Consider the following 14,960-nt stretch of genomic DNA (forward strand, 5'->3'; position numbering starts at 1 on the left):
GAATACAGTTTCAATTTAAAAGGATTAATCACCATGTATCTAAATCAGAAGGCACGAAGTTGCTCAATAAATAGGAAGGAAAAGTAATGGTAATGAGAATTAAATCTTAAGGTTTTATACACCTAGTACCTGCAATACACAAGGTGTATAGTTTTGGATAAATGCACTTAAAATATTCATATCTGCATAAGAGTTAAATAAAGGACATGTGATTTCATCTTCTAGCAACATTTCAAAATGAGGATTAAGCATGAGCATCAACAGTATTATCCAACTTAACACGATTTCGCACCATTTCTTGGTTTCCTGCAGGTGTGGATTCAGGAAGCAGCTGTTTCGCAGGACGAACCACAGTGGGCATAATTCGATTATGAAGTGCTGTTTCCTCTTCAGTTGCTTCTTCCAGAATCTGAAAGGAAAATATCCAACACATTACTTCATAAAATTCAATTCACTGGTTCTACTTTAAAAACAAAACAAAACAAAAACATTATGGCTATCTTCAGTAATAATTAAAAAAAAAGTCAGTGCCCAAGGAATAAATGAGCACTACTAGATCATTAATATAAGTACAGTAAAATTTAAGCAAACTTAAAGTCCTGGCAACCCATGGAAAATGAGAAGCAGAGGTTAGAAGTGGAATAAAGAACCAGAGAGGGGCGCCTGGGTGGCTCAGATGGTTAGGCGTCTGCCTTCGGCTCAGGTCATGATCCCAGGTTCCTAGGATCGAGCCCCGCATCGGGCTCCCTGCTCCATGAGGTGTCCGCTTCTCCCCCTCCACCCTGCTCAAGCTCTCTCACTATCTCTGTCTCTCTCAAATAAATAAATAAAAATACTAAAAAAAAAAAAAAAAAAGAACCAGAGAAACAGAAAAACTTCTCATTTTGCTTACAACCTGCTGATCTAGACGATCTCGGCAAGAAACAGAAGATTCTTGCAATACCAAAAATGTTCAGTCTAGGGCGCCTGAGTGGCTCAGTCGTTAAGCGTCTGCCTTCGGCTCAGGTCATGATCCCAGGGTCCTGGGATCGAGTCCCACATTGGGCTCCCTGCTCTGCGGGAAGCCAGCTTCTCCCCGTCCCGCTCCCCCTGCTTGTGTTCCCTCTCTCGCTGTCTCTCTGTCAAATAAATAAATAAATAATCTTTAAAAAAAAAAAAAAAAAAGTTCAGTCTATTACCCAAGGGTTCTTTTCTGCTACCAGGAAAGGATTCAAAGTATATAGAGCACAGGGGAGGAGTTAAGATGGCAGAGTAGTAGGGGGATGCTGAGCTGGCCTCGTCCCTCGAACACAGCCAGATCAACATCCAACTATTCTGAACAAGTAGGAATACGATCTAGGATTAAGAAAACAATCTGTACAGTGGCGCCTGAGTGGCTCAGCTGGTTAAGCGACTGCCTTCGGCTTGGGTCATGATCCCAGGGTCCTGGGATCGAGCCCTGCATCGGGCTCCCTGCTCGGCGGGAAGCCTGCTTCTCCCTCTCCCACTCCCCCTGCTTGTGTTCCCTCTCTCGCTGTCTCTCTCTGTCAAATAAATAAAATCTTTGGGAAAAAAAAAAGAAAACAATCTGCACAGTTGGAGGGAGAGGACATGGCAGATGTGAGGTTTGGAGCCATGAACTGGGGGAGAGGAAAGCCAAGGGGACCCAAAGGGAAGGGAATGCTTTTCATGGGGCAAAGTCAGGAAGAGGGAGAGAGTGGGAAAGGACGCAGCAGATGGGAAGCACACAATAAGCCGAGGTGAGGAGATCCCCTGGGTCACATGTGGGAGAGATCGCTCCCTTACCATTGTACATTTGGAAGAACATATTTTGCCTCTCCAAGGACAAAAGGCCAGCTGGTAGCCACTGAGCAGAGCTCAACAGCAGGGACAGAGGTGTGCGCAGAGGGCAGATAACCTTGTAGCAGCTTTTCACTGTGAGCCACAATAGACCTAAACCACCAAGTGCAGGTAACCTGGCCACTGCTTTTCACTGTCTGCCACAGTAGATTCAGCCTCTGTGCGACTGCTTTTCTGGGACAGAACAGAGTAGGGGACTGAGTTGCGGCTTTCCGCTGTACGTCACGATAAACTCTAGCCTGCATGGGTGAACTGTGTGACTACTTTTCTGTGACAGGATGGTGCTGGACACACCACGAGGTTCTCCTCTGGCATAGGGGAGTGGGTCTGCATCTTGCCAGGCCCTTTAAAACTTGGGAGTTTTGAATCCCAGCCACTGGGCAGAGATAAAATACAGAAGATCTGTGGCACCAGGCGTACCGACAGCCGGGGAACAGACAGGTCAAGAACAGGGAAATGATAAAAGCCCGGGACACAAGAGATTATCTGCTTTTTTTTTTTTTTAAAGATTTTATTTATTCATCTGTCAGAAAGAGAGAGAGAGAGAGAGAGCACACAAGCAGGGGGAGAAGCAGGCTCCCCGCGGAGCAGGGAGGCCGACAGGGAACTCGATCCCAAGCCGAAGGCAGACGCCCAACCAACTGAGCCACCCAGGCATCCGGAGATTATTTGCTTTTTTGAGAGGGCCTCCTGAATAGCGGTGGCCAGGAGTTCCCTCTCCAGGGACAAGAGGGTAGGATGATGCCATATTCTTCCTCCTTCACCATCCATCCCTCCGCGCCGCCCCCCACCCAGCTCAGTCGGACTTCAGAGAGAACCACAGCACCTCCCTGGAGGCTGGAGTCCCCTACACTAAAGATGCCCCTGGCCTGGCAGGGGCATCTTTATAAGGGCAAGTCAGCTTGTAAACCAGAACAGCAGGCCTCTCCCTCAGAAGACCAACACAGGTCTCCGCATGTACCAAGTCTACTGATAAGAGTACTCCAAAATGTCAGCTTCTGGTGGAAATAAGACCAGGCTTACTTCTTTTTTTCTCCTTAATTTTTTAAATGTTTTATTTTTCCATTTCTACGTTTTATCTTTTACTTCATATGTATATTTTTTTTCTTTTCTCTTTATCTTTTTTTGGGGGGGTATCAGGCTTATAATTTTTTGTTCATTTGTTGGTTTGTCTCGTTCTAGTTTATTTTTTGGAACAGGCTTCTTATTTTTTTTTCCTCTTTTCTTCTTTCCTTACTCTTTTTTCCTTCTTTCTTTCTTATTCTTTGGAATCAGGCTTATAGTTTGTTTTCTGTTTGCATTTCTGTTCCTTTTCTCTTGTCTTGGATCAGGCTTTTTTCTTTCTTTCTTTTCAAATTAACAAACAAATCAAAGCACACCAAGTTAAAGATCCAAACACTCCCCACTACAAGCAAAGAACTCCGCAGAGGACAGACCAGTGGGAAAGAATCAGCCAAAACACAACAGTAGAGTGCACACAGCATACACCAGAAACACTTCCTGAAGTTTTTGTTGTTATTTTTTTTTTAAGATTTTATTTATTTGAGAGAGAGAGCACAAGCAGGGGGAGGGGCAGAGAGAGGGGGGGAAGCAGACTCCCTGCTAAGCAGGGAGCCAGATGCTGGCTCAATCCCAGGACACTGAGATCTGAACCAAAGGCAGCCGCTTAACTGACTGAGCCACCCAGGCGCCCCTTCTTGTTGTTATTGTGGTTTTTTTTTTTCCTTCTTTTCTTTTCTGGACAAAATGACAAGATGGAGAAATTTACCCCAAAAGAAAGAAAAAGAGATAGTACTCATAACCACTCAGGGATTTAATCAATATGGACATAACTAAGATGTCTAACATAACTAGAAAACAATTATAAAGATACTAGCTGGGCTTGAAAAAAGCACAGAAGACACTAGAGAATCCCTTACTATACAGATAAAAGAACTAAAATCCAGTCAGGCCAAGATTAAAAATGCTATAACCAAGATGCAGTCCCAAGTGGAGGCCACAAAAATGAGGATGAACAAAGCTGTGATATATAAGATAAAATTATGGAAAATAATGAAGCTGAAGAGAAGAGGGAACTAAAACTATTAGATTACAAAGGTAGACTTAGGGAATTCATTGATTCCATAAAGCAAAATAATATCCATATTACAGGGGTCCCAGGAGAAGATGAGCAGGAGAAAGGGGCAGAAGGTTTACTTATAGTTGAGAACTTCCCTAATCTGGGGAAGGAAACAGGCATTCAAGTCCAAGAGGCACAGAGACCTCCCCTCAAAATCAACAAAAACAGATTATTAAAGTGAAACTTGCAAATTACAAAGCCATAAAGAGAAAATCCTGAAAGCAGCTCAAGACAAGAGGATGCATAAGGCTGGCAGTAGACCTGTCCACAGAGACCTGGCAGACCAGAAAGGACCGGCATGATGAATGGGAAAAATATGCAGCCAAGAATACTTTATCCAGGAAGTCTTCATTCAGAATAGAAGGAAAGATAAAAGAGTTTCCAAGACAAACAAAAACTAAAGGAATTCGTGCACACTAAACCAGCCCTGCAAGAAACATTAAAGGGGACCCTTTAAGCAGAGAGACCAAAAGTAACAAAGACTAGAAAGGAACAGACACAATCTACAGGAACAGAGACTTTACAGATAATACAAAAGTACTAAATTCATATTTTTCTTTTTTTTTTTTTTAAGAAAAAGAAAAGTTTTATTCAACCAAAAGTTAGCATTAACTGCTTTCCCCCAATAACAAATTTCTCCAATTATATATTTATAAAATTTAGCATTGTTAAAATTTATTCAAATCCTTCAATTACTGTTCTCTATTAGAGAATGTTCTGTTTCTTAGAGTTCCAAATGATGAAAGAGGTGGTAATCTGTTGAAAAAAGGTCAGACGAGTGTGATGGATATGGCAAAAGTTCTTGGCCCAGTGCAGTCATTCCCTATGGTGGTCTGGGATTTCAGTGGTCAAATGTTGTCATGGAAAAGTATAGGTCCATCCATATCTGATAACCAATGCAGAGTGCTTTTAGATCCATTTTTGATACATATAAATTCATATCTTTCAATAATTACTCTGAATGTAAATGGACTAAATGTTCCAATCAAAAGACACAGGGTATCAGAATGGATTTAAAAAACAAGACCCATCGATATGCTGCTTACAAGAGACTCATTTTAGACCCAAAGACACCTCCAGATTGAAAGTGAGCATTTCTCATGCTAATGGACATCCAAAAGAAAGCTGGAGTAGCCATCCTTATATTAGACAAACTAAATTTTAAACCAAAGACTGTAATAAGAGATGGACACTGTATCATAATAAAGGGGTCTATCCAATAAGATCTCTAACAATTGCAAACATGTATGCCCCTAACTTGGAAGCAACCAAAATATATAAATCAATTAATAACAAAATTAAAGAAATTCATTGATAATAATACAATAATAGTAGGGGACTTTAACACCCCACTCACAACAATGGACAGATCATCTAAGCACAAGATCAACAAGGAAACAAGGGCTTTGAATGATACACTGGACCTGATGGACTTCACAGATACATACAGAGCATTTCATCCTAAAGCAGAATAATTTTTTTCAAGTGCACATGGAACATTCTCCAGAACAAATCACATACTGGGTCACAAATTAGGACTCAACTGGTACAAAAAGAGTGAGCTCATACTACGTATATTTTCAGACTACAATGTTATGAAACTTGAAGTCAACCACAAGAAAAAATTTGGAAGGACCACAAATACATGGAGGTTAAAGAATATCCTACTAAAGAATGAATGGGTCAACCAGGAAATTAAAGAATTAAAAAATACATGGAAGCAAATGAAAATGAAAACACAACAGTTCAAAACCTTTGGGATGCAGCAAAGGTGGGCCTACAAGGGAAGTATATAACAATACAGGCCTTCCTCAAGAAATAAGAAAGGTCTCGGGGCGCCTGGGTGGCTCAGTCGTTGGGCGTCTGCCTTCGGCTCAGGTCATGATCCCAGGGTCCTGGGATCGAGCCCCGCATTGGGCTCTCTGCTCGGCGGGAAGCCTGCTTCTCCCTCTCCCACTCCCCCTGCTTGTGTTCCCTCTTTCGCTGTGTTTCTCTCTGTCAAATAAATAAAATCTTTAAAAAAAAAAAGAAAGAAAGAAGAAAGGTCTCAAATACACAAACTAACCTCACACCTAAAAGAGCTGGAAAAAGAACAGCAAATAAATCCAGCTAAATCCAGCAGGAGAAGAGAAATAATAAAGATTAGACCAGAAATCAATAAAACGTGTAACAGATCAACAAAACTAAGAGCTGGCTCTTTACAAGGATTAACAACATTGATAAACCCCTAGCCAGACTTATCAAGAAGAAAAGAGAAAGGACCCTATAAAATCATGAATGAAAGAGGAGAGAGCACAACCACCACCAAAGAAATACAAACAATTATAAGAGAGTATTATGAGCAATTATATGCCAACAAATTAGGCAATTTGGAAGAAATGGACAAATTCCTAGAAACATATAAACTACCAAAACTGAAACAGGAAGAAAAAACATGAACAGAACCATAACCAGCAAGGAAATTGGATCAGTAATCAAAAATCTCCCAAAAAACAAGAGTCCAGGGTCGGATAGCTTCCCAGGGGAATTCTACCAAATATTTAAAGAAGAATTAATACCTATTCTTCTGAAACGGTTCCAAAAATAGAAATGGAAGGAAAACCCAAACTCATTCTATGAAGCCAGCATTACCTTGATCCCAAAACCAGACAAAGACCCCACCAAAAAGGAGAATTATGGACTGATATCCCTAATGAACACGGAGGCAAAAATTCTCACCAAGATCCTAGCCAATAGGATTCAACAGTACATTAAAAGGATTATTCACTACAGTCAAGTGGGATTTATTCCTGGGCAAGGATGGTTCAACATCTGCAAATCAATCAACGGGATATATGACATTAATAAAAGATCAGAACCATATGATCCTCTCAATAGCTGAAGAAAAAGCATCTGACAAAGTACAGCATCCTTTCTTGATAAAACCCTCTACAATGTAGGGATAGATAGAACATACCTCAACATCATATAAGCCATATGTGAAAGACCCACAGTTAATATAGTCTTCAACAGGGAAAAACAGAGCTTTTCCCCTAAGGTCAGGAACACGACAGGGATGTCCACACTCACCACTGTTATTCAACAGAGTCCTGGAAGTCCTAGCTTCAGCAATCAGACAACAAAAAGAAATAAAAGGCATCCAAATCAGCAAAGAAGAAGTCAAACTTTCACTCTTCACAAATGACTTGATACTCTATGTAGAAAACTCGAAAGACTCCAGCAAAACATTGCTAGAACTGATACATAAATTCAGCAAAGTGGCAGGATAGAAAATCAATGCACAGAAGTCTGGTGCATTTCTATACAGTAACAATGAAGCAGCAGAAAGAGAAATCAAGGAATTAATCCCATTCAAAATTGCACCAAAAACCGTAAGATACCTAGGAATAAATCTAACCAAAGAGTTAAAAGACCTGTTCTCTGAAAACTACAGAACACTTATAAAAGAAATTGAGGAAGACGCAAAGAAATGGAAAAACATTCCATGCTCGTGGATTGGAAGAACAAATATTGTTAAAATGTCTATAGTACCCAAAGCAATCTACACATTCACTGCAATTTCTATCAAAATACCACCAGCATTTTTCATAGAGCTGGAACAAACAATCCTACAATTTGTATGGAACCAGAAAAGACCCCGAATAGCCAAAGGAATGTTGAAAAAGAAAACCAAAGCTGGAGGCATCACAATTCCAGACTTCAAGCTCTATTACAAAGATGTAATCATCAAGACAGAATAGGACTGGCACAAAAACAGACACATAAATCAATGGAACAGAATAATAGAGAACCCAGAAATGGACCCTCAACTCTACAGTCAACTAATCTTCGCCAAGCAGGAAAGAATATCCAATGGAAAAAAGACAGTCTCTTCGACAAATGGTGTTGGGAAAATTGGGCAGCCACATGCAGAAAAATGAAACTGGATCACTTTCTTACACCATACACAAAAATAAATTCAAAATGGATTAAAGACCTAAATGTGAGAGGAATCCATCAAAATCCTAGAGGAGAACACAGGCAACAACCTCTTTCACCTCGGCCACAGCAACTTCTCGCTAGACACGTCTCCAGAGGCAAGCAAAAATGAACTACTGGGACTTCATCAAGATAAAAGGCTTTTGCACAGCAAAAGAAACAGTCAACAAAACCAAAAGGCAACCTACGGAATGGGAGAAGATATTCGCAAATGTCTTATCAGATAAAGGGCTAGTATCCAAAATCTATAAAGAACTCACCAAACTCAACACCCAAATCCAATCAAGAAATGGGCAGAAGACATGAACAGACATTTCTCCAAAGACACAAATGGCTAAAAGACACTGAAAAAATGCTCGACATCACTGGGCATCAGGGAAATACATACAAATCAAAACCACAATGAGATACCACCTTCACACCAGTCAGAATGGCTAAAATTAACAACTCTGGAAACAAGAGATGTTAGCGAGGATGCCGAGAAAGGGGAACCCTCTTACACTACTGGTGGAAATGCAAACTGGTGCAGCCACTCTGGAAAACTGTATGGAGGTTCATCAAAAAATTAAAAATACAGCTATCCTACAACCTAGCAATTGCACTACTAGGTATTTATCCAAAGGATAAAAAAACAGTGGATCAAGGGGCACATGTACCCCAATGTTCACAGCAGCAATGTCCACATTAACCAAAATATGGAAAGAGCCCAGATGTCCATCAACAGATGAACAGATCAAGAAAATGTGGTACACACACACACACACACACACACCCCAGAATATTACTCAGCCATCAGAAAGAATGAAATCTTGCCATTTGCAATGACATGGATGGAACTAGAGGGTACTATGCTAAGCGAAATAAGTCAGCACTGAGTGTTATGTGCAACTGATGAATCACTAAATTCTACCCCTGAAACTAATAATACACTATATGTTAACTAAATTGGATTTAAATAAAAAAATAAAAGTACATGGAACTCAGATATGGTTAGTAGAACCGCTGGATCAAGCACACACTGAGGTACAAAGATTTGAGTTTACTGTTTCAGACTGAACATTTCTGGTTAAGATACTACTACCCTAACTGCTCGAAATTTAATTTAAAAACACTTATTTTTGGTCAAAGAATTCCAACAAAAACTTGTATTAAATACATATATGCAAGAAACAATAAACTAATTTGACTTAAAAATGAAGGAATCAGTCAATGGGAAAATGACTGGGTAGGGAACTGTGTCCAATTAACCAAATGGATACAATTCTAAGACATGTTTTAACATCTCTGAAATTAAGATACATCTTATATGGCAACGATCACAGCAGGTAACAGCAGTGTGTGGTTATGTGGAAACATTCCACTGATACTTTGTGGTAAGATCAAGCATCAAGGCATCTCAGAGTAAACAAAACATGCTATTATACAAACTTAATTATAAAACCAGTTGTTTTTTTTAAGACCCGCAAACAGAACACTAAATCTACTGAAAATATGTTCAGCTAGAGAGAAGTTTTAGAGAACATCAAAATTGATCAGACTTATTTTGCCTTACTCTTAAATTTTTCTCTGCAGGTCTTTTGGGAATTAAATTTGACAAGTATTTATTTTGGGCTATCAGAAGATGGCCAAACACTAATCTAGTCATTCATCTCCCTCCCTGTCAAAACATTAACCAAATACAAAATAAATAAATAAACCTACAGAAGTAAACAAAGTAAAAAGAGGAAAAGGATTTCAAATATATTAAAAGGCAAACTGATACATATTGATGGATATAGCAATAGCTCAGCGTAAACACAAGCAGACATACAAGAGAGGTACATTTCTTAACAGCCAGAATAGTGGAGCTAAGCAAAAAAAACAAGAAAGAAAACCAGGGGTCACTGTCTAGAGATATGAACTACCTACCTGAGAGGAAGAAGAGCTGCTAATGTGAGGGTCAGCACTCCAGAACATAACTCTGACCAGGCAAGCACTGTAGGAGCAGATGAGGAGAGCAACCTAAAAGGCTAACTCTGCAAATCTGGACTGAGGCATGCCTGCTGAAGAGACCTCACCCTCAGCAGACAGGGAGCTCCCTTGGTCAGCCTTCCCTCTCAGGGGAGACACATCTCAAGAAAACAGACTTAACACACTATAGGCAAGGATAAAAACCTGACTGCAGCTACCTAGAATTATCAAACCAAACCTTCATCTTAAATATGGAAGTACCATCTAGATGTATAATGAAAACCAAAAGCATGAAGGAAAAAGACCAAGTATAGGGAGGGAAAAAGAAAACTGACCCAGAGAAAATAATTAATTCAGAAGCCAGGAGAGAACTTTAAAAACAAACTTATTATTGCATCTGTAAAAGAACTCAATGCTGTGAAATGGTAACCAGAAAACATAGCAAGCACTAAATTAAAATGATCAATGACAACAAATAGAAAGCTATAAACAAATAAACGTGTGTGTGTAAACACAGAAAGTAGAAAATGGGGACAAAAGAACATGAAGACACACGGCTGGCTATACTTTCCACCTACGGTCAACAACTGTTGCTGCTGAAGATCATCTTACTGACTCGAGCCCACTACCCCATGTTGGTGATAGCCAGTTTCTGTTATAAACATAAAACAGGCGCCTCAGCAGGTCATCCTCTATTAAAGGTGTTTAAGTGAGTTAATGTAACTAAAACAGACACTTTTTTAGAGAATTATATATCTTTTTCCAGTAATGTATCTTTAGAAATTACACCGTTCCTTTAACGGTACGAGATAGACTTGTCATCAAAACAACTAGCAGAAACAATATCCTTCTGCAAGGTAATTTTTACTATTATTTTCCTTAAAGTTACTTGTGCTTTAAAATATTGAACTTACCCAACCAATGGCTTCAAACATTTTCAAATCAAGTGGATCACCAGAAAGCATTCCTTCAATCTTCGTGAGTGAATGACAAGTAGCCATACAAGCAACAAACTGAGACTTTACCAATATCTCATTGCAAACATTTTCTTCTGGCAAAAGGAAACTAAATAGAAAATGCACTGAATTAGATTCATAAATCCCAAGACAATAAATACTCTATACATACTCAGGTTTTATAAAATTAAAAAATGGAAATAAAATGTTTGCATTTCTGCATGTATTAATTTTCTCTATGGTTTTTGGCATTCAAAACATTTTCTTCCATGTAAATTATACGTAACTAAAATACCATATTACCTAAGATTCTGAATAACTACTCTAGACAAACCAACACAGAACATACTAGATACCAAATAATAATTAAAACTCCTCCTATAGGTATATGACAGATAATACATAAAAATCTCTTTTGTAAAAACACAAAATGAATGTGTAACACATAATCTTTTCAATGGGAAACCAAGCTCATAATCAAGAAAAGGAAATGTTCAAGTGCCAGAAATGGAAGGAAAGGAAAACCAAAGGAGTCTGAACCTGAGTGATGCTGACTGCCTGAAGGAGAAGGAAGAAGGGAAAGGAGCCGGTCAGTCCCCTAAGGCCCCGGGGCTTTAATATCCACACAGAAACAGAAGACAAAGTCCTGGCCAGGTACAAAGTGGGGAATTCACACTGAGAGGATCTCTTTCACCAAAAATAGCCAGTGCCCTTGAAGAGCATCCTTGGAAAAAAGGATATACTAAATAAAAGAATGGAGCATCTTGCAAAAAGAATATATGAAAAATAATTTACCTACAGACCCAAAGGCATAACTAAGAATAAGCTTATCTTTTCCCCCCACCCAAAGTTCAAGAAAATAGTTAATATCTGTACAATACTTACTAAGCGCTAGGCACTGTTCTACTAACTTTAAACATATCTGATTCATGTCCTCCTCACACCATAGGAAGATGTTTTACTGTCCCCATCTTATAGATGAGGAAACTGAAACAGAAGGTGAAGTAAGTTTCCAAGGTTACACAGCGCCATTAAGTGGCAGAGCAAGGATTCAAACACAGAAGGTCTGGCTTTAGGGCCTCGACTCTGAACCACTACACCACTCAGGATAGGATCTGGGTTTGAATACATGCTACTGCAGGTCCAGAAATCCTCAGGTTATGAAAGTAACATTAAAGCTCATCTGGCACCACTGATACCACTCTTGGCCAAGCACAGTCAAAACTCTCCATAAAGGAGCTCCCACAACACAACCACAAAGAAATCTCACAGAAAAATCCTGCTAAGTCTAAGTCCATAATTTAAAAATGCACTGGGAAACATTCCCATGGCTCAGCAGAAACAACAAAGACAGAATTAGAATCCCATAAATTTGAGATAATAGAATGGCAATCTGAAAGAATGCAATTAAAAAGGCACCTTTAAATTAAAGACTTAGAAAGGAACTAACAACAAAGGAAACAAGAGGAAGACTTTTAGGAACCAAATGCAGTTTCCTGTTTGACCTATGGTTAGGATTCCCAGATGGAAAAAACAAAGAATGAAGGAAAGGTCATTAAAAAAAAAAAAAAAAGGGAAAAAAGCTGCAATTCTTCCGGAATTTATGAAAAGCATGAATCTTTGGAGTCAAGAAGCAAATGAGTCCTACACAAATAAAAAGAAACTGCAAAAATCAAGGATAAGGAAGTACTCTTAAAACAACAATAAGAAAAGGAGTAAGGAGAAATGGAATCACACCATCAAAGCGCTGAGAGACAGCTGACACCCTGGAAAGCTATGCAGCTATGCCGTCCTTCAAAAGTGAAAATGGAAATAAAACTAACAAATGTAGCTACAGAAGAGGGCAGTGCAGTCCAGGGGAGTGGGACAGAAGCAGCAGTGCTTGGCAAAGATAGTCCTGAACCTAGGGAATCTCAGCATGCAGACAGTATAAAACCTAAGTCTTAATCATAAAATGCTGTGCAACAAATACATATAAATAAGGGAGGGGAATAATAAAAAAAGTACTCTACAGTCCATGGGTTTCCTGGGGGGTTTAGAAACCCAATAAAGACACCCATGAACTTTACACTCTAATTACGACCGTTAATAATTTAAAGTGGACAAGCAGTAAAAGATTAAAATGTATAAATTCTGAGAAAATGTACGAAAATATGAGAAATTTGAGAAAATGTGTGTGTGAACTGGGGCGAGGAATTACAGAAATAAGTTCCAATATATCTGAAATTACAAATGTGAATACAATGGCACAGAAAGATTAAAAAGTAAAGCAATGGAAAAGAAAACACACTCGGCAAACATTAGACCAAAGAAAGCTGGTATGTGTAACCGTAGAAATATCAGATGAAATGGAATTGAAGGCAGAATGCATTAGGGAGAAATAAGGTCACAATGTCACAATACTATTTATCAAGAAGATGTAACAACTCTGAAATTACATGAACCAAACAATATTCTCTCCAACTATAAACCTAAAACCCACAGACTTCTAAGGGGGGCAAAAAAATGACATAAACACAACTACTAAGCCATCAAAAGACAACAGAAACAAAAGTAAAAAGACCAGACTGTTGGAATATTTTTGCAGTGCATAGTACTGAAAAAGATTACCACCCAAAAATACAAAGGCCTTCTAATAAATTAGTAAGATAAAGACTAGGAACACAAAAGAAAAACGGTGCCAAGGTATAAACTGACAATACACAGAAGAATGCTAAATGACCATCCTTCCAAAAAGGTGAAAATAAGATCAGCTTATTAAGTACTGAGGAAACTGCAAAGAGCCACAATGAAAGACCATTTTGTATCTATCCATGTGGCAATAATGAGAAGTCTGACAATATCAAGTTTGGCAAGGCCTGGAGCAACAGGATATCATTCCTACTGAAGGAGAGAGTGTGAGCAGCATCACTTAGTAACTAGGCAGTCCCTACTAAACCTGTAGCCATGCAGATGCTATTATAACCCAGCACTGACATCTTTAAGAAGCTAGTTTACTGAAACTCAACCACATGCTCACCAGGAGTTGTGTAGAAGAACTGCAATTGCAGCCCTAGTTGTGAAAGAGGAAAGGGAGAAAACAATGAAATTGCCCCTTCGTAGAAGAGATACTATGGTTTAATCCTATCATGGAATATTAAACAATAGTTATGATTAATAAATTAGATTTATACATACCAACCTGGATGAATCTTGAAAACAATGTTAAAGAGGCAAAGAAAGCAGCAAAAACATGTACAGTATATCAGTTACGAATGTTTATTTACAGATAGGTCTTGTTTAGAGACAGATGTATATGTAGAGAAAATATAAAAACATGCAAAGATAATAGAACACAACTTCAGAATGACCATAGGGATAGATTAAGACTTTAGCAGTATCTGCGATATTTTAAATCTTTTAAAAGAGATCTGAAGCCAATATGCAAAATGTCAACTGTTTAATCTTGGTGTTGGTTACATAGCTGTCCTATTACTCTGTGTTTGAATGTTTCATATATTAAGATACTTATTAATAAGTAACTAATAAATGATCAAATCTAGCTAATATTTACCGTGTATTTTCCACTCGTTGAATCCCCCAAAGATCTAAACCATCTTCAGTAAGAGTTCCAGTCTTTAAAAAAAAAAAAAAAAGCACACATGTACAAAGTATGAATAATGCCTCCAAAAACAGAAATCACAAAAAGTTACACTACATATACATAATAAAATAAAATACAGCTGTCAACAAAGGAAACTAGTAAGATCTCTGTATATTGATAAAGAAGAACCTCCAGGAAATAACTAAAGTTAGGGAAGGGTGCAGAATATTCCTTATAGTACGGTTCCTCTGGACAGGTAGGGGGAGCATATGTGTAGAATCGTATGTTTATGTGCTTGTATTATGAAAAAAGGCAGAACAATGCACCAATCAACCTATCAATCAATAAAGGCCTACATAGGAAGGAAACATTAGGACAGAGGGAGCCAAAAAGGGAAGAGGAACAAGTTAAATGACACCAAGAGGAAGCAATTGGCTAAATCCAGGATGTTTTGAAGAAACCAACTTGGTTTCTTCAATAAGATGATTCAGGACAAGGGGCAAGAAAAGCAAATGTTACAGATTAATTATAATCA

At 38.7% G+C, this 14,960-nt stretch overlaps 1 protein-coding gene across 4 annotated transcripts in view; it reads right to left on the reverse strand.

Moving 5' to 3' along the window:
- The window catches only part of ATP13A3 (ATPase 13A3), a 94,798-nt gene that overhangs the window by 36,366 nt on the left and 43,472 nt on the right, over positions 1-14,960 (reverse strand). For all 4 annotated transcript variants that reach the window (XM_034999848.1, XM_034999847.1, XM_034999845.1 and 1 more), the window contains 3 exons: positions 14,396-14,457; positions 10,801-10,951; positions 293-409 (listed from right to left, as the gene is read on the reverse strand). In XM_034999848.1, the coding sequence (XP_034855739.1) occupies positions 293-409; positions 10,801-10,951; positions 14,396-14,457 (330 nt within the window). The remainder of the gene's footprint in view (positions 1-292; positions 410-10,800; positions 10,952-14,395; positions 14,458-14,960) is intronic.

This window comes from Mirounga leonina, unplaced genomic scaffold, assembly GCF_011800145.1.
Source record: "Mirounga leonina isolate KUSES-001 unplaced genomic scaffold, KU_Mleo_1.0 Mir_115, whole genome shotgun sequence".
In the NCBI taxonomy this organism is placed as follows: Eukaryota; Metazoa; Chordata; class Mammalia; order Carnivora; family Phocidae; genus Mirounga; species Mirounga leonina.